Source organism: Microcaecilia unicolor, chromosome 6 (genome assembly GCF_901765095.1).
Source record: "Microcaecilia unicolor chromosome 6, aMicUni1.1, whole genome shotgun sequence".
Lineage (NCBI taxonomy): Eukaryota > Metazoa > Chordata > Amphibia > Gymnophiona > Siphonopidae > Microcaecilia > Microcaecilia unicolor.
This window is the reverse complement of record NC_044036.1, coordinates 115124804-115151175: the sequence shown is the minus strand read 5'-3', so window position 1 is coordinate 115151175 and position 26372 is coordinate 115124804. Positions and strand designations below refer to the sequence as shown.

Below are 26372 nucleotides of genomic sequence, written 5' to 3'. Positions count from 1 at the left end.
TCTACTGGATACTCCTCCCAACAGTCACAGTTAAATAAAATCCCACCAAAATGCTGCGATTAAAAGCACTTCTTCTTTTTATTGCACAGACCTCATACTATTGAGAAGCAGAAACTATTACACAGATGGATAGGAGGAGGAGGGAGGCAAAGATTGAGAAGGAAGAATGACAGAGAAGAGTGATGGAGGGATGGTAAAGAGATGAGGACACCCATAACTTTTTTACCTTTGTGAACACTAAAAATACCCAAATTCTCCTGGTGAAGAATAGTAATAATATATTACAAACTAAAATAATAAGCCAGTAGGGAAAGTTTGTGTCACATCCAGGGGCGTAGCCACGGGTGGGCCTGGGCGGGCCTGGGCCCACCCAATTTGGGCTCAGGCCCACCCAGCAACGGAGCACCCAATGGGCCTTCTTTCCCCTCCCTCCGTCGGGCAGCGCGCGCCAGCCTAACTGTACAACAAAGCTGCACGGCACCGGGTCCGTCAGCATGCTGCTGCTAGCTCCTACCTTGTCATCTTTCGGCAGAGGTGTTAGTTCTGCTGCTAAATCTGCAGCGGATCCACGCGGTGCCAGGGCTGTCTCTCTGTACGCTGCTACAACTGCTTCCTCTGCGCTAGCCCCACCTCTTCAGAAAGAGTATCGGAGGTGAGGCAGGGCTAGGGCAGAGGAAGCAGTCGCAGCAGCGTACAGAGAGACAGCCCTGGCACCGCGTGGATCCGCTGCAGATTCAGCAGCAGAACTAACACCTCTGCCGAAAGATGACAAGGTAGGAGCTAGCGGCAGCATGCTGACGGACCCGGTGCCATGCAGCTTTGTTGTACAGTTAGGCTGGCGCGCGCTGCCCGACGGAGGGAGGGGAAAGAAGGCCCATTGGGTGCCGGTAGGGGGTGCCGGAGAAACCTGCAGTGGTGGCTTGGGGGGGGGGGGTTCGGGGCAGTGGGTAGCCAGACTGCCAATTTTGGGGAGAGGGGGGAGAGAGAAAATTTTGTGCCCACCCACTTTGTGCTCAGGCTCACCCAAAATTGGCTGTCTGGCTACGCCACTGGTCACATCTTATAAGTGTTCCTTGGATAGAGAAAGTTAGATGGGAGCTTTTTCAGACTTCTCTGGATATCTCCTCTTTGTGTGTCTTGTAGAGAGGCAACATCAATGTCTGTGACAGCTGCGGACAGTGAGATTCTAGGATTGCAGAGCTCAGTGGGCCAGCACTCCATGATGAGATACAGCTGAGCTTTATGGCTGACTTTCTTCCTGTTTACATAGATAAAGCAACAAAACACTGTTTTACATAAAACAGTATTTATGCATTTTGAAATAGTACAAGTTATGTTTGATCATAATATCCAGGCAATGCCACATTCTGTTCTGATTGCTCACAAAACAAGCAGGGCTGGGCCTAGTCATTAATCATACAGGAGTCTAACGACATCCTGAGGGAGTCAGTAAATGGGGTTAGTGGCTCACTGCGAACAAGTCAATGGGATCAGTGTGAGATATACTATAAATAAAAAATAACTAACTAACATGATGTTTGAGCACTCTTCTCTCAGTGTTCCAGCATAACAGTAGGTAGCACATTTCTTTCTAACGTAACACTAAACTACTACTACTACTACTACTATTTATCATTTCTATAGTGCTACAAGGCCTACGCAGCGCTGTACATCATACACAAAAAAGACAGTCCCTGCTCAAAGAGCTTACAATCTAGATAAGACAGGTAGACAGACAGAACAATTAAGGGTAAGGGAGTAAACCCATACTCAGCAAAATTTCAAAAGAAACTATTCTCCCTAGGCTTTTTTTTTTAACCTTTAAACGAGTGCAGCTCCCCTTAAGCTTAATCATGAGTCCTGTAAATAGCAAGAGTGTCAAGGACTAGAAGATTCAGATAATTTGCTGACATGTTCCAGAAGATGATCAACCCTACAAGTATTCAATATTCAAAAACACTTATTTGGATAGCAGTACCTGTTATAGAGTTAAGTGCTGCTGATTGGGATATACAGAGGTGAGGTACTAATCAAATAAAGGGAACTTCTATACCTGAGCATCTGTGGTTAGGCACCTCTTTGGGGAAATTCTATAAATGATTGGTATTCTACGATGAGAGTTCCTGGATCAGCACCCTTTATAGAATAGCATGTAGCGCTGGGATTTGCACTCAACTGTGGGAACGAGGAGTTACACCAACTGAAACCAGGTATAAATCCTGGTACGCAAGTTGGATGTGCATCCTCCGAATTCTATAACAGTGCACAGATTTTAAAGGAACGCCCCTGGCCCGCCTATGCCCTCTCATGGCCATGCCCCCTTTGCAGATCCACACAGAAACATGCATGTGCTATTCTATACATGGGCGCGTAAGTATGTTTTTGTGTGGATCTGCTGTTTCTGCCTCATTTTGGTGCCTTGCAGTCGTTAGAACACTTTTATGCACTGAAAATTCAGTGAGAAGTAGTTCCTAATGTTCAGATCAGCAAACATCGAAGTTGTCTAAAAAGAGGCAAAGAATCCGCCCCCCACCCCTACCCCCTGGGCTCCCATTGGAAGTCAGCTGGACACTCCATACACGATCTTAATTTTTTTGTCTTCAAAATCTTCAAGAATAACTGGCATAGAAATACAACAGATAATATGCTGATACTTGAGGAGCAGAGACTAATTTTTCAATTGCAAACACTTGAGTCTCATGGCTTAAATGCTGACATTGATTTTAGACCTTTCCTTTGAATGTATATGATGTATCAATCAGTCAGCATCTACAATCACTTATACCCCAGCTTCATATAGAATTTTTGAGTATATGTTCCACAATGAAATGTATAATTGTTTACTCCTACTCATCACATTATATTTTCCTTTTTACACAAAGGCATGATTACAAGCAAGTTTATAGATATAACTGGTTTTCAAATATATGTTCTTTTAATTTATATAATATGGATTTGTCACCATATATATAGAACGAGAGTGTTCTCATGTTGTATGCTTACTTATATTCGTATAATGCTCCTCCAATCAACTTATAGTAATTTCCTTTTTACCATTTTTCTCATTTTCTTTGTATTTTGACTTCTATTTGAGATTTTATATATATATATTTTTAGATCTATGACAGATTACGATTCTCTGAGGCATTTCATGTCACCATAAATACTAACATTCCTGTTTTACATACTTCAACTATATATATACTTCAACTATGTATATATATATATATATATATATATATATATATATATATATATATATATATATATATATATATATATATATATATATATATATATATATATATATATATATACATGTATTTCTCATAAGTTTATTTAGCATGTCCACTTCAATATAGTTTACAACATTCTGACAGACTGTCTCCATTATGAGGTATTATAATCCTTGTAAAATTGCTAGAGCTTACAACTTTTTCTACACATTTTATACTTGACCATGTGGCACACTATGATATGATTGCGCAGATTTTGTGTGTATTTTGGTGCAATTCGGCCATTTAAATAACCGATGCTATAGCACGTCAGGTTTTTGACATTTTATTTGGCTCATGCTGACCATTGTTGAAAGTGTCGTCTTTATACTTTGTTGAGTACAGTGTGATATACCCCTTGACATGAGCTCATGCTGTCTTGTATGTGTACCGCACATTGAAAAATATATAGTTTGCCTACAAACATTTGTTGTTTCCTGTCCTTGTCTTTTTTCAATGGCAATGGAATTTTGTCTTTTTTTTACTCCATAATGGCTACAACGTACATTCAATATGAGTATGTTTGTTAAGAGCATTATAACGTCTTTTACAATACATGAGTTTTTCTTCCCCCAGTTGGAACTGCGCCATTAAAACATATTGCATCAAGTTCACACTCCGGCATCCAATTTTTAGTAACCACTTTTCTTATCTATTCATATTTTTCTTATACTTTGGTACCGCACTTGACATTTTATGATTATGTTTTTTTGTTGTGTTTCAGTTTATACCCATCTCACTACATATACACAGATCTCTTTATATTTCAACCACACATATCATAAGCTTATCTTGTATGTATTCAAGTAAGCCCACTTTAATACAGCTACAGTTTTTTGACAGACTGTCTTCAATATAGAAAGACAGTATGTTTTTGATCTAATATACAGCCATTTAAATAACCAACACTACAGTGCACTTGTTTTTTGACATTCCATTCGGCTTACGTTGACATTTATTGCAAGCGTCTTCATAAATTTTGGTGAATACAGTGTTTTATACCCCCTGTCATGGCCCCACAGTTATGTTTTTTAATATTTGGTGCATCCCGTTCTGTATTGGTATGGCACATTTAAAAGTATTATGTTTCTTCTCAAATATGTGCGGGTTTTTGTCAGTGTTTTTTTACTCATTTCTACGGCTATGGATCTCTGTCCTACTTTTGATTAAAAAGGCCATGACATATATACATTTAATACTTTCTGAGAACCATATTAGGAGACTTGAGTCTTCCACAAGTCTTTCCACTTTCTGGTGGAACTGTGTCCTTTAAGCATATCACATCAAGATCATGTTCTCTGATACATTCAGGCTTATTTTCGAAAGAGAAGGGCGCCCATCTTTCCACACAAATCAGGAGATGGGTGTTCTTCTCTCAGGGTCGCCCAAATTGGCATAATCAAAAGCCGATTTTGTGCGTCCCCAACTGCTTCCCGTCGCAGGGATGACCAAAGTTCCTGGGAGCGTGTCGGAGCCGCAGCGAAGATGGGACTGGGGCTTGCCTAACAGATGGGTATCCTCGAGCGATAATGGAAAAAAGAAGGGCGTCCCTGAGGAGCACTTGGGTGACTTTACTTGGTCCATTTTTTCTTATTACCAAGCCTCAAAAAGGTGCCCAAACTGACCAGATGACCACCAGAGGGAATCGGGGATGACCTCCCCTGACTCCCCCAGTGGTCACTAACCCCCTCCCACCCTGAAAAAAACAACTTTAAAAACTTTTTTGCCAGCCTGAAATGACATACTCAGGTCCATTGCAGTAGTATGCAGGTCCCTGGGGGGGGGGGGGGGGGGGAGGTATGTGTGTGTCAGTGGAAGCATAGCGAAGGCGTGGATGTCCTGAACTGCCCCCCTACCCCACAGGGACGGCCAAATTTCAAGGGAGTGGAGGAGTGACCTAGTGGTTAGAGCACTGGTCTTGCAATCCAGAGGTGGCCAGTTCAAATCCCACCGCTGCTACTTGTCATCCAAAAGCCAAATAAATAAGGGGTATAGCAAAGGCATGAATGGCCTTCTCACATTAACATCCATCCACATTTTGGACGGACAAAAAAGACGTCCCTGAAAAGCACTTGGATGTTTTCACCTGGACTTGTATTTTTCTAAGCTTGTAGACAGCAATTATTTATTTAAGGATGTAAACAGCTATTATACATGCAGCTTGTTTTGTGGGGAGTTTGGGGGGCTCAGGACACAATGTTACGGAGCTATGTTCCTGGGAGCATTTTATGAAGTCCACTGCAGTACCCCCTAGGGTGCCCGGTTGGTGTCCTGGCATGTCAGGGGGACCAGTGCACTACAAATGCTGGCTCCTCCCACATCCAAATGGTTTGCATTAGGATATTTTTGATATGGATGTTTTTGGTTTTGAAAATCACCAAAAGTCAGAAACATCCATGTCTAGGGACGTCCAAATCCAGGGATGTCCAAATTTAAGGATTTGGACGTCTCTGATGGTATTTTCGAAACGAAAGATGGACGTCCATATTTTTTCGAAAATACGGTTTTCCCCGCCCCTGGAGTTGGATGTTTTGTAAAGACATCCAAATCGCAACTCGGTATTTCATTCGAAAATGCCCCTCCATGTGTTATACCATGGTGAGACTGCACCTTGAATACTATTGAATGTGAGCCAATGAGGTCGGTCATTAGGGGTTTTTTTTCCCAAATTTACACGTGTAAGTTGTTTTTTATGGTGCTGCTTTATAATAATGATTTTTAATTTGATTAATTAAACTATTGTTCTTATGAGATTTTATTTTATTCCAGCGGAGAGTAATTCAGTAAAATGTTTTTCATAAAATTCACTTGGAGATTTAAGGCACGCATGAATACTTTGATTCAACAAATACAAAGGAGATACAAATGATTGAATTCAGCTTTGGAGGTATTTACCTGTAATGGTGTATGCCATAAGAGATCTCCATTGTTTGAATAATTTAAGTTACCACTTTTTTTTACTTTCCTTCATTTTATTTTATGGTATTTTGAGGAGATAGGCATTCTGGGTGTGGCTCTATTTATTATTTTTACCTAACTCTAGGCACCAGCTTGTAGCATTGCCACAAAAATGCATAACCTGCCTAAGGGGTATGTTTACTAAGGTGTGTTAGCGTTTTTAATGTGCCTGTAAATTTCATGTGTGTTAAACACTAACCGCCTATAGATTTCTATGGGCATGTTAGTGTTTAATGAGCGTACCCCATTTATGCACGTTAAAAACGTTAAATGCGCCCATAGTGCCGCTTAGTAAATATAGCCCTAAGTTCATAAACTAAAGTATTCCGCAGAATTGGTTCTGCAACATTAAAAATTGATGTCCGATATTCATCTAACCTAATTTGTCAGAAGGTAGGAATCATCAAATGGAACTTATCCATTGAACACAGTGACCTAGAAAGGCAATACATTTTAAAGTAGAACAAACTAGTAAAGGAGTACTGTCATTCAAGGCATGATGTACAAGGGACAACACCTTGAACTTAGTACGCCTAAAAACAGATAAGCAGAGCAATTTTATAAGCAAAGGACTAGCGCCCACTTACAAATGAGCTGCTGAACTTTGGGCAACCTACAATGCCCAAAAGCAACACAATGGGAAACCCAAGAATAAAGCATTGTAATAATGAAAATGTGGAATTAGTAAACTCTGGATCACTGTCCAAATGTTGTCAAATCTAAATAAATGCTGCAACCAACAAAAAAATCTGAACTTAAAATACACCGTCTTAGTGACCTGTACTTTATAGCCATGAATACAACAGCTATTATTACAAACATACCTTACAATGTTTCCTGATAAGCTCGATTTATGTAACGTTCTGGTGCAACTGGATCCCTAGATGACAAAGAATATGATGACATATCACTTCATAATGCATATAATATAATATATGATTGATGGTGATTACTATACTGCCTTTTGTGACAATTATTGAGTTAAGGTGTTTTACAAACTAAATTTAGACAGAAAGGAAACAGAACTTCATTAAGTGATATGAAAAATTAAGAAAAATAGAGGGGTAATTAGAAGGGCAGAACATCTCCTGAGAGAAATCTACAAGCATACTATCTACCCCATCCTCAGAGGCAACCTCACCCATCAAAAGTTTGCAAAAATAAGTCCATTTTAAGGGCTACCTTGACATTTCTATGTTAGTTCTAGATGAAGAAAAAGAGGCAACATCTATATGAATAATTCTCACCGCCAATTCTGAAGCTCACTGTGTGGCAGGGAAACACTGAAGCCCTGTACTGTTGTAGCCTGTCAGCACCACTCACTCTCACTGTCACTCATACACCCGCCCTCAGCTATGCCCCATCCGGACATAATTCGCAGCCCCAACGTTCTAATGAAGCCCCCAAGCTCAACCCACTTCCATGAAGGGTTCGTAACTTCATGGTGGTGAAGCCTCTCCACTGACCATGTCTCTGTGTCACGCCCTTGCGTCGAACATGATGACATCGAGGGCGGAACAATTTCGGTGAACTAAAGGAATGCAAAGGAAAGGCAGGAGTAGGGAAACACGCTCCCCTACCAATGACTTACACACTCCCCCCTCCCTCTGATTGCAACACACCCCCTCCGCATTACTGTCCCCTGGACCCCCCTGCCGCGACCCTCTGGACATCACTCTTTCCTCCGAAAACCCTCCCCCGAAGCCTTCGCCTACCTCTGCTGATGCAGACGAACTTCTCTTCTCGCCTGTGGGGCATGCCTTTATGAAGGAGTATCTGTCCAAGTCTCTGTGCGTGCGTCTGACATCAGGCACACAAACAGAAACTTCAACAGATGCTCATTCAACAAGGAACGCCCCACAGCCGAGAAGAGAAGTTTGCCTCCGTCAGCACAGGTACGCACAGGCTTCGGGGGAGTTTTCCGAACGAAAGGGTGGTATCCAGAGGGTCGTGCCACGGGGGGGGGGGGGCAGGCAGTAACGCCAAGGGGGGGGGTTCAACTCGGTGGGAGCGGCATGAAGGGGGCCTTGAACTGGGAGGGAGGGGGTCTGCAACTCGGGAGGGAGGGAGAAACCGAGGGACAGAGGGGAGTTGGGAGAGAGGGGGCGTATGGAACTCGGCAGGGAGGGAAGATGGGTGGGAATTTCCCTTGCTAGCGCCCATTTCATTGCGTTTCGAAACGGGCCTTTTTTACTAGTATTCCATAAGGAGGGGGCAATGGAAAAGAAAGCACTATGCTGTAATGATTCTAAGGGGCCGATATTCAGACCACAGGTGGTAGCTGGGCTGCCTCCTGCAGTTGGTGCTGAGCCCAGATATTCAATGCTGGGCCATTTCCGGTGACAGGCATTGAATATCCAGTTTAATTTTGTCCAGTTTCAACTTAACCAGCCAAGCTGATATTCAGCACTGGCTGGTTAAGTTGGAACCGGCCAAAGATATTACACCTATTGTTGCGGCCAAATATGGCCTCCAAATTTAGCCATCTTCATGATGAAAATCAGCGGATACTCAGTTATATCGTGCCCTCTAGGTGCCTAACTATAGAAGCACAGTTTTAGAACTGCCCTCTCTTATGTCTCAGGACTGAAAATAAGGAGTTTATGGAACATTAATTGACTTCTTTTTGGACTTTTCTTGTTATTTTACTAAAAACGTATCTCCTATACCTATTTGTTTTGGGGGATCAGTAATAAAGATCCTTATCTCATGAGACTTGAAACCGTAAGACAATGAGATTTGAAACTGCGAGAGAAACCCGAATTTTTGGCATCAAGTGGCTCAAGCTTGCGGATGAACGAGTCAAGGTGGAGAAGCTGGGATCCTGCAGTTAGAATCTGCATCCCCCCCCTCAAAAAAAATTGCCAAATTTCTGCAGACCAAGAGAAGGCACTTGTTGAGCAGTGTTCTGGAACATGAGCAATAGGTTAGACAAGCCTAATCTAAATCTTTTACTTTTAATGTTGATGAACTCCCTGAAGAATCCTCATCCTTACTATACCTTGCTGAATTCAGGAGCTTCTTGGTTCCTTCTTCACATTCAGATAGTGTATTGTACCAAAAATGGAAACAGGAAAGGAAAGCAGAAATTTAAAAAGCAAAACATGAATTGTGGAAAATTAAAAGCCTAATCAAAATGCAACATTTGGAGTTTTCATTTAAAAAGTATAGCAGGATTAATTGCCATTAGTCCGTGAATGATAATATTGCCTAAGTTGTGATGTAAATGGGGAATGTGCCCATATCCTCCCCATGGTTAACCCATATATACACGACAGTTATATGCTATTCCCCTGATTCTATATATGGTGCCCAGATTTGCGCACCCAAGATGCACATGCAATTTCATTGCACAACGAGCCCTTAACTACCAATAATTAGATGCTAACAACAAATTATTGATGTTAATTGGCACTCATTAGTATTTGTGCATGCATCCGGCTGCATGCTACTCTATAAAGCACGGCACCTAACTATTAGCATGGAACTCAAAAGGGAGCGTGGTCATGAGCCAGTGGCGTAGCCAGACCTGACATTTTGGGTGGGCCCAGAGCTAATATGGGTGGGCACTGTGCATATAGGTATGAATAGTGTTTCTTGGGATACTACAAAATAATGCCTTAGAATGCACTTGATGATGAATTTCTAAGTAGTCTGCCCAACATCGACATAAACCACAGACATACTTAATGGAAAACCTGATATTTTAAATATATTACATTATGCCATTTCAAATTTGACCACACATAGATCTACTATAATGGCAAACATCTCAATGCACATGACAGGATCCTGCAATATAATTACAGCAATGACGTATAGCAATGTATTCAAATTCTGGTAGCACCTCAGTAATAGCAACAAAATCCCTTCACTGCCAGGTACTTTGTAAAATAACACTAAATCCTGCAAAGAGGCTTCTCAGATCCTATGTTGCAAACCTTAACACCAGTTCCAATAACAGTACCTTTACAAAGGCAGCAGTGAATATACACAACAGCACTACACATCCCATTGGAAAAGCCAGACAAGTCATACTCATAGATCCCCCACATAAACCACATGCCAGCAGAATCTCTCACCTACTCAGACACATGCAGGACATACACAGACCAACCCTCATCAATTACAGAATAATGGACCAAAAATTAGAAATTGTTCTTTAACCCGGCATCAGCTTTCACCTCCCTATCCCTCCCCCATCCATCTCCGTAGCCCAGAATCTGCCCTTCGTTTCCTTCCCTACTCCCCCCCATCTATCCCAGTAGCCCAGCATCCATCCCATAGCTAGGCATCAGCCCTACCCTACCCCACCCCTCCCTGTAGCCTAGCATCAGCCCTGTCCTACCCTCATCCATCCCCCCCCCCCCCCCCCACGGTCTGGCATCTCCCCACCCCCACCCTGAAGGACACAAGCATTATATATAAGACCTTTTTATTTTATTGTCCTGGGCACTGCAGAGCTCACCTCCACCCAGAAACCCACCTACATTAAATTTAAAACTTTTTTTTTAATGTTAACCAAGGCACTGCACTGCAAAGACCAACCCCATCCAAAAACCCACAAAGGCTCCAACTAACTGAGCCCACCCACCAGAATTAGACCTCTACTTATGTGGACTCAGGTTGGAACAAAGTGTTTTACCTTTCTGTCTAAAGCGCCTTACAATGAAAGCTATCAGTGTGCTGCTCATGATGGCTGCAACCAGTGCGAGTGCCACACCTCCAGTGTAATGCAGTGCTTGCTTGATGAAAGATGAACCTACAACTGATAGAAATGCAAAATAAGAAATTAAGAGACATCTATAGCATTCTTTAAAATCCCTTATTAAATATAAGTGTGTGTGGTGGTGGTGGGGGGGGGGGGGGAGGTAACATTCCAAGGACATATTAAAGTAGTGTGGATATCACAACTTTGTGTACATAGTCAATTGTAAAGATGCCCAGGACTTTTTTAAAAATCAAACATAAGTACATAAGTATTCCCACACTAGGACAGACCATCCTGTTTACCACAGTGGCCAATCCAGGTCACAAATACCTGGCAAGATCCCGAAAAAGTTCAATACATTTTATGCTGCTTATCCCATAAATAGCAGTGGATTTTCCCCAAGTCAATTTAATAACACTGGATATAATCGTATATATGCAAAACATTTTAAATATTTTAATTGTTTATTATTAGCACACGCTCTCTCTCTCTCTTTCTATATATATATATAGAGAGAGAGAGAGAGAGAGAGAGAGAGAGAGAGAGCTTTTCTGTAGAAAAAAAGGTGCCGGTACTCATTGTGGGCGGAGTCACCACATATGACTCTGCCCCTATTATAGCCACACCCCTTATACCAGCCATAGCGCATATAAACAGACATCATTGAAAATATTATACTAGTATAGGAGAAAAAATAATGTGATTTTTTTTTCATTATAAATAATTTCTGTAAGCTGTTACAGCTCCAGTATACCCAGTGCAAAATAAGACAACAGATGTAAATTCTCAAATTGGCCAGATTCCAGACACTAAAATGAAAATAAAAGGATTTTTTCTACCTTTGTTGTCTGGTGACTGTTTTTCTGATCATGCTGGCTCAGTATCCGATTATGCTGCTATCTTCCTCTTAACTCCGTTTCCAGGGCTTCCTTTCCATTTATTTCTTTACTTTCCGCCTTTCTTCTTCATTTCTTGCCCTACATCCGTAAGTAAAAGCTGGGTCCTCCGCAGACTTGACTGTCCAGTGGATCCAGCTTCTGCCTATTTTCTACATCCATGTGCAGTTTTTCTCCTCTCTTCCTTTTCCCTCACCTCATCTCCTTCCTCACTCTTCCCTCGCCTCCATCCATGTCCAGCATTTCTTCTCTCTCCTCCATCCACCCATGTCTAGCAGCCCTCCTCTCCCCTGCCCTCCCTTCCATCCACCCATGTCCAGCAACCCTCCTCTCTCCCCTGCCCTCCCCTCCATCCACCCATGTCCACCATTTCTTCTCTCTCCTCCATCCACCCATGTCCAGCAACACTCCTCTGCCCTCCCCTCCATCCACCCATGTCCAGCAACCCTCCTCTGCCCCCTGCCCTCTCCTCCATCCACCCATATCCAGCAACCCTCCTCTGCCCTCCCCTCCATCCACCCATGTCCAGCAACCCCCCTCTCCTCCATCCACCCATGTCCAGTGACCCTCTTGTCCCCTCTGCCCTCCCCTGCTATCCATCTATGTCAAGAAACCCCCTCCCCACCATCCACCCATGTCCAACAACCCTCCTGTCCCCCCTGCCCTCCCCTGCCATCCACCTATGTCCAGCAACCCCCCCCTGTCCCCCTGCCCTCCACCCATGTCCAGCGACTCTCCTCGTTCCCCTGCTCCCCCTCCCTCCAGCCACCCATATCAATCTGAGCCCCCATCCCATCTGAGCCCCCCCCTTCCCGACCCAGTCCCTACCTGCCTACCAGCTCCATGCCGAAAGACGACCCTCTTCTGCCACCCAACCCAGCCGGCACCTGACCAAGCATTTTAAAAAATCTACGAAGCGGCTGCACGGTGCCTCGCGTCTGAGAGTAAAAGAAGGAAAATCGCTTCGTCAGCTGGCCTTCCCTCACTGTGTCCTGCCCTTCCGGAAGTTACATCAGAGGGCAGGACACAGTGAGGGAAGGCCGGCCGATGAAGCAATTTTTCTTCTTTTACTCTCAGACACGAGGCACCGCGCTGCCGCTTCGTAGATTTTTTTTAAATGCTGGGTCAGGTGCCAGCCAGGTCGGGTGGCAGAATGGTTGACTGGCGGCACGGAGTACGCGGAGGGACCCTGTAGGCTAGATCGGGGGAGGGAGGGAGGAGAGCTAGCTCCAGCACAATGTCGGACCTACAAAAAAGGTGCCGGTACGCCGTACCGGCGCATACCAGCACAAAAAAAGCACTGTATATATATAAAGCAGGCATACTGTATGTGTTTGTTTGTCTGTGTCCAAACTCCTCTGCCCCCTGAAGAGCTACGACCATCAAACCCGGCATGCAGGTTATAGTTTGAAGCGATTTGGTTCTCAGGAGCACTCATTAAATGAATAGTCTGTGGGTTGGAAAGTTCTTTCTTGCTGTTGCTAAGCGACAAACTGCTTGGGACAAGACAGGGAAGGGCTCAGAGAATGGTGAGGAAAACCAAGGACAGCAGCTGTGCAGTTGTCCCTCTCTCATTCTCTAATACACTCTTCCCTAACAATTTCAATACAAGGGAGGTTCAGAGACTGGTGGGAACAGGGTAGGGAGAAAGTATTGGGGTCAGTCTGGGAAGTGTGTGTCTGTGCATGAATTCACTACCCTGCTAGGGAAATGCTCCTCGAAAAGGGCGGGAAACTGAATTTCAATATGCCCTTGAAAAGAAGATTGCATTTTGACAGGAAAACGGTGAAAGCCAAACGGCAGGCACTTGCTAGATTGAAAGGAACAACTAATCAAGAAAATCAACCTAAACAAATTGATCGGCAAAGGAAAGTTAGTGCTAGGTAGGGATCCAGTCTCCACATTTTATCATTTACGGGAGTATTAAACTCAATGTCAGTGTCACCCTTTCTCACACTCCCCTCAGCAAAACACCCCAGTCACACTCAGCCATTCTCATACCCATTCTAATACAGCACTCAGCAAAACACCCCACTCACATTCACCCATTCTCAAACACCCCTCAGCAAAACAACTCCAATCACACACCCCAGAATAGCACACACCCACTCACACTCACCCCTCAGTACCATATACCCCAGAGTAGCACACCTCCACACACACCTCTCAGCAGTACATCCCCACTCACACACCACAGAATAGCTTTTGTCAGATGCAAAGTACTAACCTATCACTGAGCAATACCAGCGGGGACAGCTAATTATTATTATTTTACCCAACACAATCCCCCAGATTCTATAAATGGTACCTAAAGTTAGTTACAATAGAATAAGGTCAGTTATGCGTATAACATAATTAACTAATTGGCAATAAATTGGCACTTAATTGGAGATAAGCACCAATAATTGGTGTTAACAAGCACCAACTGCCACTACTTAGCAGTTATACCAAAACTGATTTAACCCCCTATTCTGTAAACCGAGCGCCTAACTTCTCTCACATGTAACTGCTAAGGGAGCATTAAGATGGGAGGGGAATGAATATGTCAGGGGCATTCTGAGTAACTTTGCATGCACTTTATAGAATACTTGTTTTACATGCGCAACTGCTGCATTTAGGTGCCACCATTTACACCAGCCTTAGACACAGCGTAAGTGGTCACGCCTAAAGTTGGGTGTGTTACTGTGAACTTACACTAGTATTAACGTGCTGGGAATTTCGGTGGCATAGAAGTTGCCCCGCCTCTTTTCATTACATCATTAGTACCAGCCTGCTTTCTGTGCAGTACTTAGGTGCACATTCGAATGGGCATGACTAGGGGGCATGTAATGCCCCTTCATGGGCAACTTTGGGGGTAACCCTGAGAATAATTTGGTTTGGTTAATTTCCTTAGTGCCAATTGATTCCATTTATTTTGTTCTGGTCAACATGCATTGGTTAGTTTTATTTGTATTTTATTTACTGGGGTGGGGAGGCATTTTTAGTCTGGCTCAAACCATTTATAGAGTTGTTACATTATAATTTTATAGATAAGAATTTTCAGTTTACTATTCTTAACCCTTGACTGATAGAAGTTATTGTAGGAAACTCTTCCTTCTATAAATCAAAAAAACAAAGTAAGTATAAGATTGGTACTAGAACGCTTTCTTACATCCCTATAGTGTCTCAGGTAGATAACATTTCTTATCTTCTTGTCCCTTTTTCTTATTTTAATGTTAGATCAGTTTGCAATAAGCACATGGTCATAAAGGACCTGATAGGTGACTCACAGTTAGGGTTCTCTTTTATTACTGAGACATGGCTTCAAGATAAGAATATTTTATTACAATGGAGATACGTCCCCTGGTTATAAAATTTTATATAATTCAAGAATGGGAAGGGGGGGCTTAGATCTAATTTATAAAGATTTTTTTCAATGTTACTCCCATGGGTAATCTTTTAATCCCTTTATTAGAAATGATCTAATTTAAGTTAGTGGACTCATCTTTTCAAGGCTCAGCTGGTTTTGTTCTGGTGTACCAGCCACCAGGTGACTTCAACCAGGTACAAGAGGCATTTATAAAACTTTTATCTCAGCAATCCATATATTTTGATCCTTCATTTAGAGGATAGTCATAATACTGATGTATCAGATTTTAGGATAATACTAGATACTGTGTTTTATATATATGCTCCTCATCCTCAACTCTTCATAAGGGCCATACCCTTGCTTTTTTTAGCTTTTTATTCTGGTTCTTTTTCTCAATTAAATATTAATGTTGTTTCTTGGAAACAAGTCCCTTGGTCTGATCATTAATTTACATTTTCTCTTTCAAAGATCAACCTTCAACCAAAACCTCCTATAAGATTTTTTTTTTTTTTTAAATGACCCTGATACTTTTTGGAACACTCTTATTCTACGTTTAGATTGCAGTTGTTCTGAAGCTTTAACATCACTGAATCAATGGTATAACTTATCATCAACAACAAATTCATTAGCCCCTTTGGAGTCCAAAAATAAGTTAGATAAAGATTTAATGACTTTAAAAAGATCATGTCGGCAATTACAACATATTTGGAGACGTACTCATGATCAAAAGTTAAAGAGTCAATGGAAATCGGAGATTAAGCAGTACAAATTGGCCCTTACTTCTGCTAAACATACTTACTATCAGTGTTGTGCCAATTACTTATTGAAAGAAATTAATTACAGCTACTTTTACTTCTCAACTTAAAGTACCATAATTAGTTATGATAATTAAATTACCCATCTGAGAAAGTAATTAGTTACTGATTACAGTTACCAGTTTAGAGTAATTATTACTTTTCCTTTATTTTTTACCACAACATGAACATAGTTTAACAGCTTTTGAAATAAACATGGATACGAGAGTATATGGGGGTACATAATAAGAGACAATCATAAGGTGATTGTCTATACTTTGCTCTTAGTCAAAAGGCCAAGAAGAGATATAAATCAGTAAGTAGTATATGTGTGTGTGTATGTGTATGGTAGTGCCGTCCTTCAAATCCTGAGGAGAACCCCTTATCTGTGCTATGTTTCTACTTGTATCTGCTCATCTCAGGATAATGTTGTCAGAAGAGGTCCTTCTCCAGCAGCCAGAAAGTGGCAGATGGCAGAACTTTCCTGGGTTCTCCAGCACACCTCCCCCCCCCCCCATGCATGCTCAGTTTTTCACATGCACAAACACTGAGCATGTATGGGGGAGTAGGGCCAGTGTGGCAGCAGCCCATGGAAAGTGCCACTGACTATGATCATTGAGGAATTTATGGCCACCAAAGGAGGACCTCTTCTGCTGATGGGACTTGGGGATCCCCCCCCCAGCCATAGCAATGTTGCCACAATTTTGGGAGGGCCTGAGTCCACAGTGAGGGAAGGCAGGCTCCCTCGGGCCTCCCCTGTGGCTATGCCACTATCAGCATGCAGACAGGTGTTCATGTCTGGATCATGTGTATGATCCAATACTAGACCAATGCATGTAAACTATGCATAGAATAACAAGGGTATCAGTATATGTGGTAAAGGGTACTAGCCCAGTAAACATAAAGCATGCATATATAATAAAAAGAAAGGGAAGGCAAACCACAGCAGGACCAAAAGTAGTCCACAGAACCTCTCAATCTAGTCTGTTCCTCCATAAAAACTATTTGAGTAAATAAGGATGGTGGATCCAAGATGGTACTGAGCTATGATGCACTCGCAGCAGCTGTTCAGTCCTTGGCATTTATTTTCTGTCTGTAGTGATCTTGTCCAACGTTATTATGGGCAAGAAGGGAATGGGGAAATTTCAAATATGTTCCCCTGCTGTCGTTTCAACCCTTGGGCTTCAGCAGACTACACTTCAGGGCTTTCAAATGCCAGAGCTTTCCAGCAGCATAGTATCTGGAGTCAACGGTGGCAGCTTTCCAGTCAGGCAGTCTTTAGCCAACCTGCAGGGCCTTTCTTCTTCCAGATCTCACTCTTCTGATGCAACTTCTTGTTTTCAGCATGCGGGATCTGGCAGACAAGAAGTGTTGCCACCACTGGCTCTAGATGCTGACTGGCTTTCCTTGACACAGTTTGCTAGCAATCTTAGGCAGGTCTGGAGGGTTGGGGGGGGGGGGGGGCTCACAGCAGGCAGTGAGAGATGATTGGACTGGGCAAGGAGGGAGGACAGTGCGGAGGAAATGATGCGAGATTCAGGGTAGTGGAGGGAATGAAAGATGCTGGACTGTGGGAGAAGGGAAGCAACAGGGGAAGTGGCCTGCGCTGGTGTAGGCATGTGTTTTGGACATGCACTGGTCCATTTCCACTGCTGATTATCGCTGGGTAAGCACCACATGGTAGAAAATGCAGGGGGAGGCAATGAGTGCCAAGGAAGGTGAAAATGAGCCCTGCTGTAGAGGTAAAAGTGGGGAGTTGGTCAGCGTTAAAGGAATGCCACAGAAGGAGCACAGGAGCTCTGCTGTAGAGGTTAAAATGGGAGGAGGGGAGAATCTGGATGAAGGCTGAGAAGGGTGGCATGAGAGAAACTGGCAAAGAAGATGGGTATAGGGGGCATGAGAGAAACTGGGTGAAGGCTGGGGAGGAGGGCATGAGAGGCTGGGGGCATGAGAGAATCTGGATGAAGGTTGGATGCATGCCATGATTAAGCTCAATTAATTGCGATTAAATAAAAATTTTAATCATTGCCCACCCCTACTAAAAGAAGTTAGGGGTGGGCAATTATTAAAAATTTAATTGCACGAATAATAGCAAAACGTGTAACAGTAGTAGTGGCCTCTGCATCGAAAACATCCGGTGAAATGGCTGGATATTCCCTCCACGTGTAAAACGTACATATATATACCTCTGCACATGGAAGAATGTTCCTCATTGTGGACAGCAATATCTATGCACAGGGAGCCAAATTTCTTAAGCAGAAGTCTGAGCTCCAGGTCTTTCTGTGCTTCATGTACAGGAGAGAGATATTTATGTACCAAAACCACCTGCCATCCCATAATCTCTCCATGAGGGCACAGAGATCCATTAGGAGCAGCATGGAAAGGTGAGTGTGAAGCAACCCTCCCCCCCTCCCAGTATCACATCACCACTCATGCACAAGCACCATACGTAAGTAGGGTCAGATACAGTGAGTTCTTTTTGTTGTTGTTGTTGTTGTTGCAATAAATTTTATTGATTTTTCATAAGAAAGAATAACAAAACATTGATAAAATCAGAATGTCCAGAATATTGAATGATAAGTCATTATTGGGCCCCCTCCACTAACAAAATGCTGAAATGAGAAGCTGCATATATCTGGACCCTCTAACCCCCCCCCCCCCCCCCCCCCCAGCCCCATGCCTATATACTGATGAGAATGTTGTCAGCAACTCACAAATGTACATTCAGCCACCCAAAGGCAAACTTGCTTTAACCCACTGCCCATCCCTACTTCCCAGCAACTGTGCACATGCTCCACAGAAAGGCCACCTTAGCTCACTGCATACCCACCCCCTCAGCTCCCCCCTCCCCAGGCTATGTGAAGAGCATTGCAGAACATACCGTAAAAAGTGTGTATGTGAAACCAAAGAAGCCCTGTCACCTGAACCCTGTCTCCACCAACTTGTGATTTACGGACAATTTGACATAAACTGGGGTCTTGAGGCACTCGGGCATCAGTACAGGTGGATATAGCATGAGGACCCCGGCTTCATCCGATGCGTAAGTACTACTGACATTGCACCCCTATAACAGCTCTGCCCTGGATCAAGGCTTGAGTATGCAGCTACCCTCATTACAGTGCACCCACAGCTCCCATTAAAGGTGTCCCCTGACAAAGATGATAGATAGACATTTGCACTGCATCCCCCCTCCTCCACTGAAAGCAACAGCTACTGATATAGGGCACATTTGGCCTACTCTAAGCATTTCCCTATCTGTGACTAACAGCTTGCTGCAGAAGCCCAGCCCCATATACCCCCCTTCACCCTGCAGACCCATACCCAAGTGGCAGTCTGCATACAGCTAATCAAAGTAAAGGTGTATTGTCTCACACTAGCCACTAGTCTGGTACTGGTACCAACCAGCAGGTGTGCCTAGGCAGTGTCAAGACTAGAGTTTATGCTCAATTCAGCACGCTGCCTTGCACGCATGGCCGAGGGCTTAGGAAGATGCAAACAGCTACTTCCTATCTACATATTTACATATTTAAACCAACATATAAAATTTAAGGTGAAAAAAATATATACAAAGATGGGAGATATATACATGAGGAGGGGAAGGCACAATTTACATGTCTCACAATAGCAAACACTCAGGTACAAACCAGAAAGTGTGCTTTACCATTGCACGGACTAGAGTTTACTCTGTGTTCAGCCAGACAGAGGGCACGGGAATAGTAAAAGCAGGGTGGGCACACTGAGGCCTTGTCCAGCACACTACCCACCCATCAGGTGCATGACACTCCCACTGGAATTGGTGAGGCCCCAGAGGCAAGTTCCACCACTGATAATAGGTGGCAAACAAGCTGGTCCTATGTGGCCCCAGCAGCAGCTGTAGGGAATTCAACAACTAGGACAGGGGTCCTGGGAATGGGTGGCCATAAGCCCCAAGCTACATGTGGTGTACACCACAAATTGATATATTGAGGACTGCAAAAACAAATGGAGCCAGCTGAACAGGGATGTGAAGCACAAAGCTGAAGATACCCCACCAGATGTGGACCCTATGAACCTTGAGGAGCACAAGTTGCACAGGCCCATACCCAGGGACTCCATCCTCCCCCCCCCCCCCCCCCCCCCTCAGCTTCTCAGGCAGAGAGCCACAAATACATCAATTACATAAAACTGTGTATTCCAAAGTCCACTGCTGTCCCTTGTGTTCCTGCTGACCAGTGTCTGTGCTCTATCCTGCTCCAGCAGCCAGGTCCCTGCAGGATGTGGACCCACACAGGCTCCTTCCCAAGGAGAGCATCCATGACCTGGGAACCCAGGACACCTCCGCACAGACTGGTAAGTTAGATAAGGTGTGGGCAGGGCCGGTCTTAGGCAGAGGCGACCGAGGCGGCCGCATAGGGCCCCGCACTTAAGGGGGCCCCGCGCGGCACGCCTCAAGTCTCTGCCTCTCCAAGTCGACCCGGCTGCTGCTCACATGATCAATCAACAATCCGATCCTGCCCGCTGCTCACTCCGGACCAGACCGCGAATCGCTCCGAGTCCGACGCTCGATCCCGCCTCCCGCCCCCCCCCCCCCCCCCCCCCCGCTGAGCCTGCCGATGACAGCTCCCGCCTCCCAGTCCCACTCTCAGAGGCCAGGATGACAATGACAGCAACGGCACGCCCCGACCCGAAAGACAGACAGTGCAGCAGGCCAGCCACAGGCACGACGGCTGTCGGCTTCGCTCAGCCCAGCTTTTCCCTTCCGCCTTCCTGCCCGCCTTCTAATGATGAGTACTTCCTGTTTCCGCGAGGGCAGGCGGGAGTCTGAGCGGGAAGGGAAAAGGAGCTGCCTGGAGAGAGCGTGGTCGGAGGTGAGCAGGAGGAGGACGGAGACAGCCATCGGGAAGGAGCTGGAGCGTCGTGGTCATCGGAGCAGGTGAGCACTAGCAGCAGCAGGCGGGGGGCAGGCAGCCATCAAAATAAAGATAAAGAGGTGGTCGTGTGCGCCTGCTACTGCCGCCCGCCTGCCTCAGCCTGGCCTGGGAGCAAGTTTTAATTGTTGTGCCAGCCAGTGGCAGTGCAAAAGGCAAGGTGAATAATTGATTATTTTTATTATTATTTTTTTTATTAATATTATTGTCAGTGTTCATTTTCTTGGACTGAGCTATCACAGGTTTTTATTTCCAAATATCCTGTCCAGTTTTTTTATTTTGTTTATTCACTTTCCGCACGTGGAGTCAGAAGTTGAGACAGTTTATTCTGATGGATAGCGTTAAATAAGCAGAGTATTTTTTTCTTTTGGTTTTTTAAACCTTTTTATTACAGTGAGTGTCATATAAATTATAGTCTTTTAGGAGTATTTCCCTCTTTACGTGTAGCGTTTTAATATATTTTTACTATCAGAGTTTTTTTCTAATTATTGTGTTCAATAAGATAACTTTTTATTATTTATTATTATTTTTTTATTTTTCATATTTCACTGTGCGTTTAAATCACTATAGTCCTCTGTGTTCCATTACATATATATATAGACTTCAGTCTCCCCATTAGAATCGAATGTTATTTCAGCACATAGCTTGTGATGATGGTGGTTCAGTATTTGGTCCTGGTAAGATTAGGCTTTTGTAATATTCTTTATTTAGGAATGCCTCAGTCTAGAATTCATGCTTTACAGGTTATCCAAAATGCATCTGCTCGTATGATTTGTGGAATTGTAAGATAATATCTGAACATGTTTCACCAGTGTTGAAACAATTACGCCTGTTTAGGAAAAATATATATATACCTGCACCTGAGCAGGGCTAGCCCAACCACTAAGTGAACTAGGCAGTTGCCTAGGGTGGCACAAGTTCAGGTAGGGTAACCATGACACTTAAAAAGCACATCAGCTCGTGCAGTGCAGTGCAGTGTTGCAGCAAAGGAGAAGCCAGCTCCAAGAGAACTAGTCTGTCTCAGGCAGCAAGGCCGCAGGCGGGCTACAGTCATGATTCTCGCCTGAGCTGTGTTCTCCCTTCATCCTGATTTCCTGTATTCTCCTTTGTTATGAGAATTGGAACTACAAATTGTAGTGGACTTGAACTGAATAATTTCTCGGGAGGGGAGGTTTCATGATAGCATTGTGCTGATTATTTCAATTAGTTTTTTTGTACAAGTTTAGCTTCATTTGTCTTTATTTGAAATTTTCTAAAAATGGAATAATCTTATCAATGGGGAAATGGGGAGGGGCTATGGTGGGGCCCCACCAAATTGGTCTGCATAGGGCCCCGCACTTGCTAAGACCGGCCCTGGGTGTGGGGAATAAAGATGCGGTGGCTGCTCTCTCTATTTAATCTTTTCTCCATCAAACTTGGACAGTGCTTTGGGGTTGATAGGAAACCCAACTGTACTACAGGTTATCAGATGGGTGGGAGAAGGGGTAAGAAGGCACACTACAGACTGAAAGGCTGGTTATCAGGGGTCATGTCATAACAATTCAGCATAGAGTAGTGGTTAGTGCCTAGATCTGGCAGCACTCAGTTCACCAGTTTGAGGCCTGCTGTGTCTATCATTTTTCAGTGCCTTTTCTCTCCCTTCTGCCTGGGGCTATCACCAACCAGTCACTATTCCTGTATTCAAGGCACCTGTGGCCTTTTCACTCTGTCCTCCAACCCACTCCCACTATCCTTTCTTTACCCACCTGGCTGTGTGGCTTTCTGGCTTCTGAGGTACATAGTGCCCACTGTGGGATGTGGAGGCATACATTTTATGAGTGGCATGGCAGTCCTCATCTCCTGTGGTATACGAGTGCACATGGAGGGATATGTTCCAGAAGGCTGCAACAGACTGATAGGTTAGCTGGTGCAAAAGACACATTTCTTTCACTTTCTGAATGCAGGTGAGGACTGAGGGGGGGGGGGGGGGGGGATGCACTAAAGTCGTCGTTAGAGCTGTTCCGTACCGAATTCCATAGCGAATCGGTAGGGAACGGCTATGCATGAAGGAAAGGGAATACAAATGAGCTGCTCATTGCAGCTCACTTGCATTCTCTAATCCTTCGTAAAACCGTCGGATAATTGGCCGGTAGAGCATGCGCAGAGCAGCCAAGCGTTATGCTGGCTGCTCTGCGCATGCCAAGGACGTCAAAAAAACCCCACGTCTTTTATGGACATCCTTTATGGACAGACTTGTCCCCCCACCCGAGGTCACTGCCGCTGCTCCCCCCTCCCCCCTGCATTGAAATCAGAACTTTATGCAGCCCCGGTCCCCTCCCTTCCTTCCTTGAAATGACAGCTTCCCCGCCATCCTCTGCCCCACCATGGCCCCGCCCCCGCCGCCCCTCTCTGAAGTTGTCGCCGCCGCCGCTCCCCCCTCCATCTGCCACCGAGCCCTCACAGCGCCTCTCACCTCCGTGTGAAGGCGCTGCACTGGCAACAACAGCTGATCGCCTCTCCGGACTTCCCTCCTTTCCTCCTTGGCCCGCCCTCGTCAGAAGGTGAGAGGCGCTGTGAGGGCCTGGTGGCAGACAGAGGGGGGCGGGTGGAGGGGGGAGCGGCGGTGGCGGCGACGACGACCTCAGGGGGGGCGGCAGAGGCAGGGCCACAGGGGGGCGGAGGATGGCGGGGAAGCTGTCATTTCAAGGAAGGAAGGAAGGAAGGGAGGGGGGCCGTGGCTGTGTAAAGTTCTGGTTTCAATGCATGGGGGAGCGGAGAGCGGCAGCGGCGACCTTAGGCGGGGGGCAAGGCCGTCCATAAAGGACGCTCCTGATGAGCACTTGGTCGTTTTTGCCTCCTCCCGATATTTTTTTAAACATTTTATAAGTTTTCCAAGCCCTCGTAGCCCCAACGAGAGGTACAGACCTCTCGTTAGATTTCCCAGCATTTTCCAGTGTTAGGGCAAGCGGAAAAGCTTAGTGCATCTCATTTCAATAGGGTTTCTACACAATTTGCTCATCTGTATTCCGTTTGCGTTAGCTGCTACCGTCGTCGGAAAAAAGAATTTAGTGCATGCCAGGGTTTACTACTTGCTTGTTAATGGCTCGTAAAGTTTAGTGCATCTGGCCCTCAGACTCCAAGGGAAAGGCCAGTACCAGCAGCCAGCACAGGCACCTCATCAGGAGGAGGGCGAGAAGGAGCAGCAGAGGAGTCACAGGAGGGCACCATGGCAGATGAACACCATGCCAAGGACACCAGCCATGAGGCGCCTGAAGGGGAGGAAGGGCAGGAACAGTTACTGGTGGGACCCACACCCCCTGCCACATTTGCCAGATATCTCTGTAGAGACTGAGGAGCCACAGCTGGCCTGTAGGGGACTCTCCCATCACAGGCACCAAGTTGTGCTGCTGGCCCCCAAACTCCTGGGTCAAATGTTTCAGCTGGCTGACTACTGGCGCCAGAAGCTACAGCTGATGTGTGAGGGTGTGCAACTTCAGGAGCAGAGACTCTGAGCCCATAAGGACTGCCTGCAGGTGCTGTGCACCACGCATTCACTCTCCCAGCACCAGCAAACAGTCCTCACACACACAGCAGCAGCACAAAGCACTCTGTCTCCCAGCAACAGCAGCACACTGCACAGTGGCAAACTGGGATTGGACAAAAGACAAGCAGGTAGGGAAGTAGAATGGAAGGTGTGGTGGTTTGGGGACAGTGAGGGTTTGGTGGGGGAAGGGGGCCAGAATGGATGTGGCTGGGGAGGTATGGGTAAGGATTTGAGGAGGTGAGACTCAGAGGAAACAAGACAGGAAATGGGAGGATCAAAAGGTTCAGACTGGGGCAAACAAACAAAGGTAAGAACCACTCAGCAGCTCTCCACTATTTCTCACAACTGATTATTCTTCAACTCAGCAAATTCACAAATGGGTCCAAAGACAGGTTTGGCCTTGACCTGGATGTTTTTAAAGCAGGTCTAAATCACAATGTTTTTCTTTCCAACTACAGGATGTCGTTTTGCTATCCGTTATCGCAAAAAAATGTCCATCACATAATGCCACCCATGTCACGCCCACGCCCAAAACACCCTTTGTGACAACATTTTGTTTTTGGTGACTATCGGACCTAAACATTTTTTTTGTATGTTTGATTATATGGTTTAAATATTTTTGGGTGAGAAACACGTCCATTTGCCACTTAGACCATTTTTTGGACTTTTTTCCTTTTGATTAGCCATATGTTAGCCCACATCCATTTCTGCAGTATATACAGGTCTGTGTACTCATCTGAATATCCCATGCCACAGGTAATCATGCCCATTCTCCATACATTATAAACAAACACTATATCCCATAAGGATAAAAACACCTGCTGTAATTCTCTCCTAAAATAAATTACAACAAATAGATTAAAAGTTCACTACCTCTCAGATTCCAGTCCTAGCCTCTTCTCTTTCTTCAATAAGTACATTGACATTTTTTCTACAAGTAGCAACACTGCTAAATGAAGATCAGCTAGACATGCCCTTAACTGTAGTATACCAGAAAGCTGAGATGTCACAAAAGTGCTATGTGACATCAATGATATTATTACATCAGCAGATCCCACTGTGTTCCTTGTGTTTTGATCATTACTTAAACTGTGTGTCAACAGAACAGTCTCAGGACTGTATTTCCAAATGAGTTTGTTTTGTGCATATTGTGACAGGAATAAACTAGATGGGTAAAGTCAAGATGTGCTGGGTATGACCTCAGTTGTCCAAAATTACTGCTAGTACACCTCTTTGTGCTTACATTCTGCCAAAGAGCGCCTTCTTCTGGAGCTCATAAGGTATAATATGTATGAACAGTTTATCAGGGTGTGCTTGTAAGTTCTTTTTAATTAAGTCTGTGGTGCACAATACAATTGGGAGTATTTCCTTATCTCTTGCCACGTTTTCTTCCCTAGGTACTTGGGGATCTTCTTAATACTTGTATTGTGTCAAAGAGAGCCTTCTTCTGAAATTTATAATGTGTATTATGTACCGGCAATATATCTAGGTGCACCTGGAAGTTCTTTTTTAACTAATTCAGATAGGACTATTTCTGTATCTTTCTGCCACATTTTCTTGATCTCCGATTGCATCTCTAAGTATTTAAGAATCTTCTGTCTCGCAATACTGTTTTTGTGTTTTTATTCTTTACACCTATATCTGCTTTTCTTGCATCTGTTTTTTCCCCCAGTAGGAATTGGAATGTCCCAAGTAATCACAGCTTCTTAATTCTGTACAGTTTGGCAGGCTCACATTTCCAGTATTTTTCTGATATAGAGATGCTACACTACAGTGTTCAGTTTCTAGTGGATGAAACATGCCTCTTAACATTAGCATATCACAGATAGCAATGAGATGTATAACCATTCCCAGTTTTGTCAAGTTTTTCCTATGATCAGTGTGAACCATTTTGTCCATAGTCCACTGTCCCGTTCATTTCTCCTTAAACATTCCTGTGTCATTTAGTCGTGTGGGATC

The 26372-nt window shown here is 44.4% G+C and overlaps 1 protein-coding gene across 1 annotated transcript in view; it reads right to left on the bottom strand.

Moving 5' to 3' along the window:
* Positions 1-991: 991 nt before the first annotated feature.
* The window catches only part of LOC115472463 (P-selectin-like), a 236269-nt gene continuing 210888 nt past the window's right edge, over positions 992-26372 (bottom strand). Inside the window, exons 28-31 of the mRNA XM_030206753.1 lie at positions 10879-11001; positions 9235-9265; positions 7058-7113; positions 992-1258 (exon numbers count right to left, since the gene is read on the bottom strand). Coding sequence (XP_030062613.1) covers positions 7059-7113; positions 9235-9265; positions 10879-11001 — 209 coding nt within the window. The 3' untranslated portion in view covers positions 992-1258; position 7058. The remainder of the gene's footprint in view (positions 1259-7057; positions 7114-9234; positions 9266-10878; positions 11002-26372) is intronic.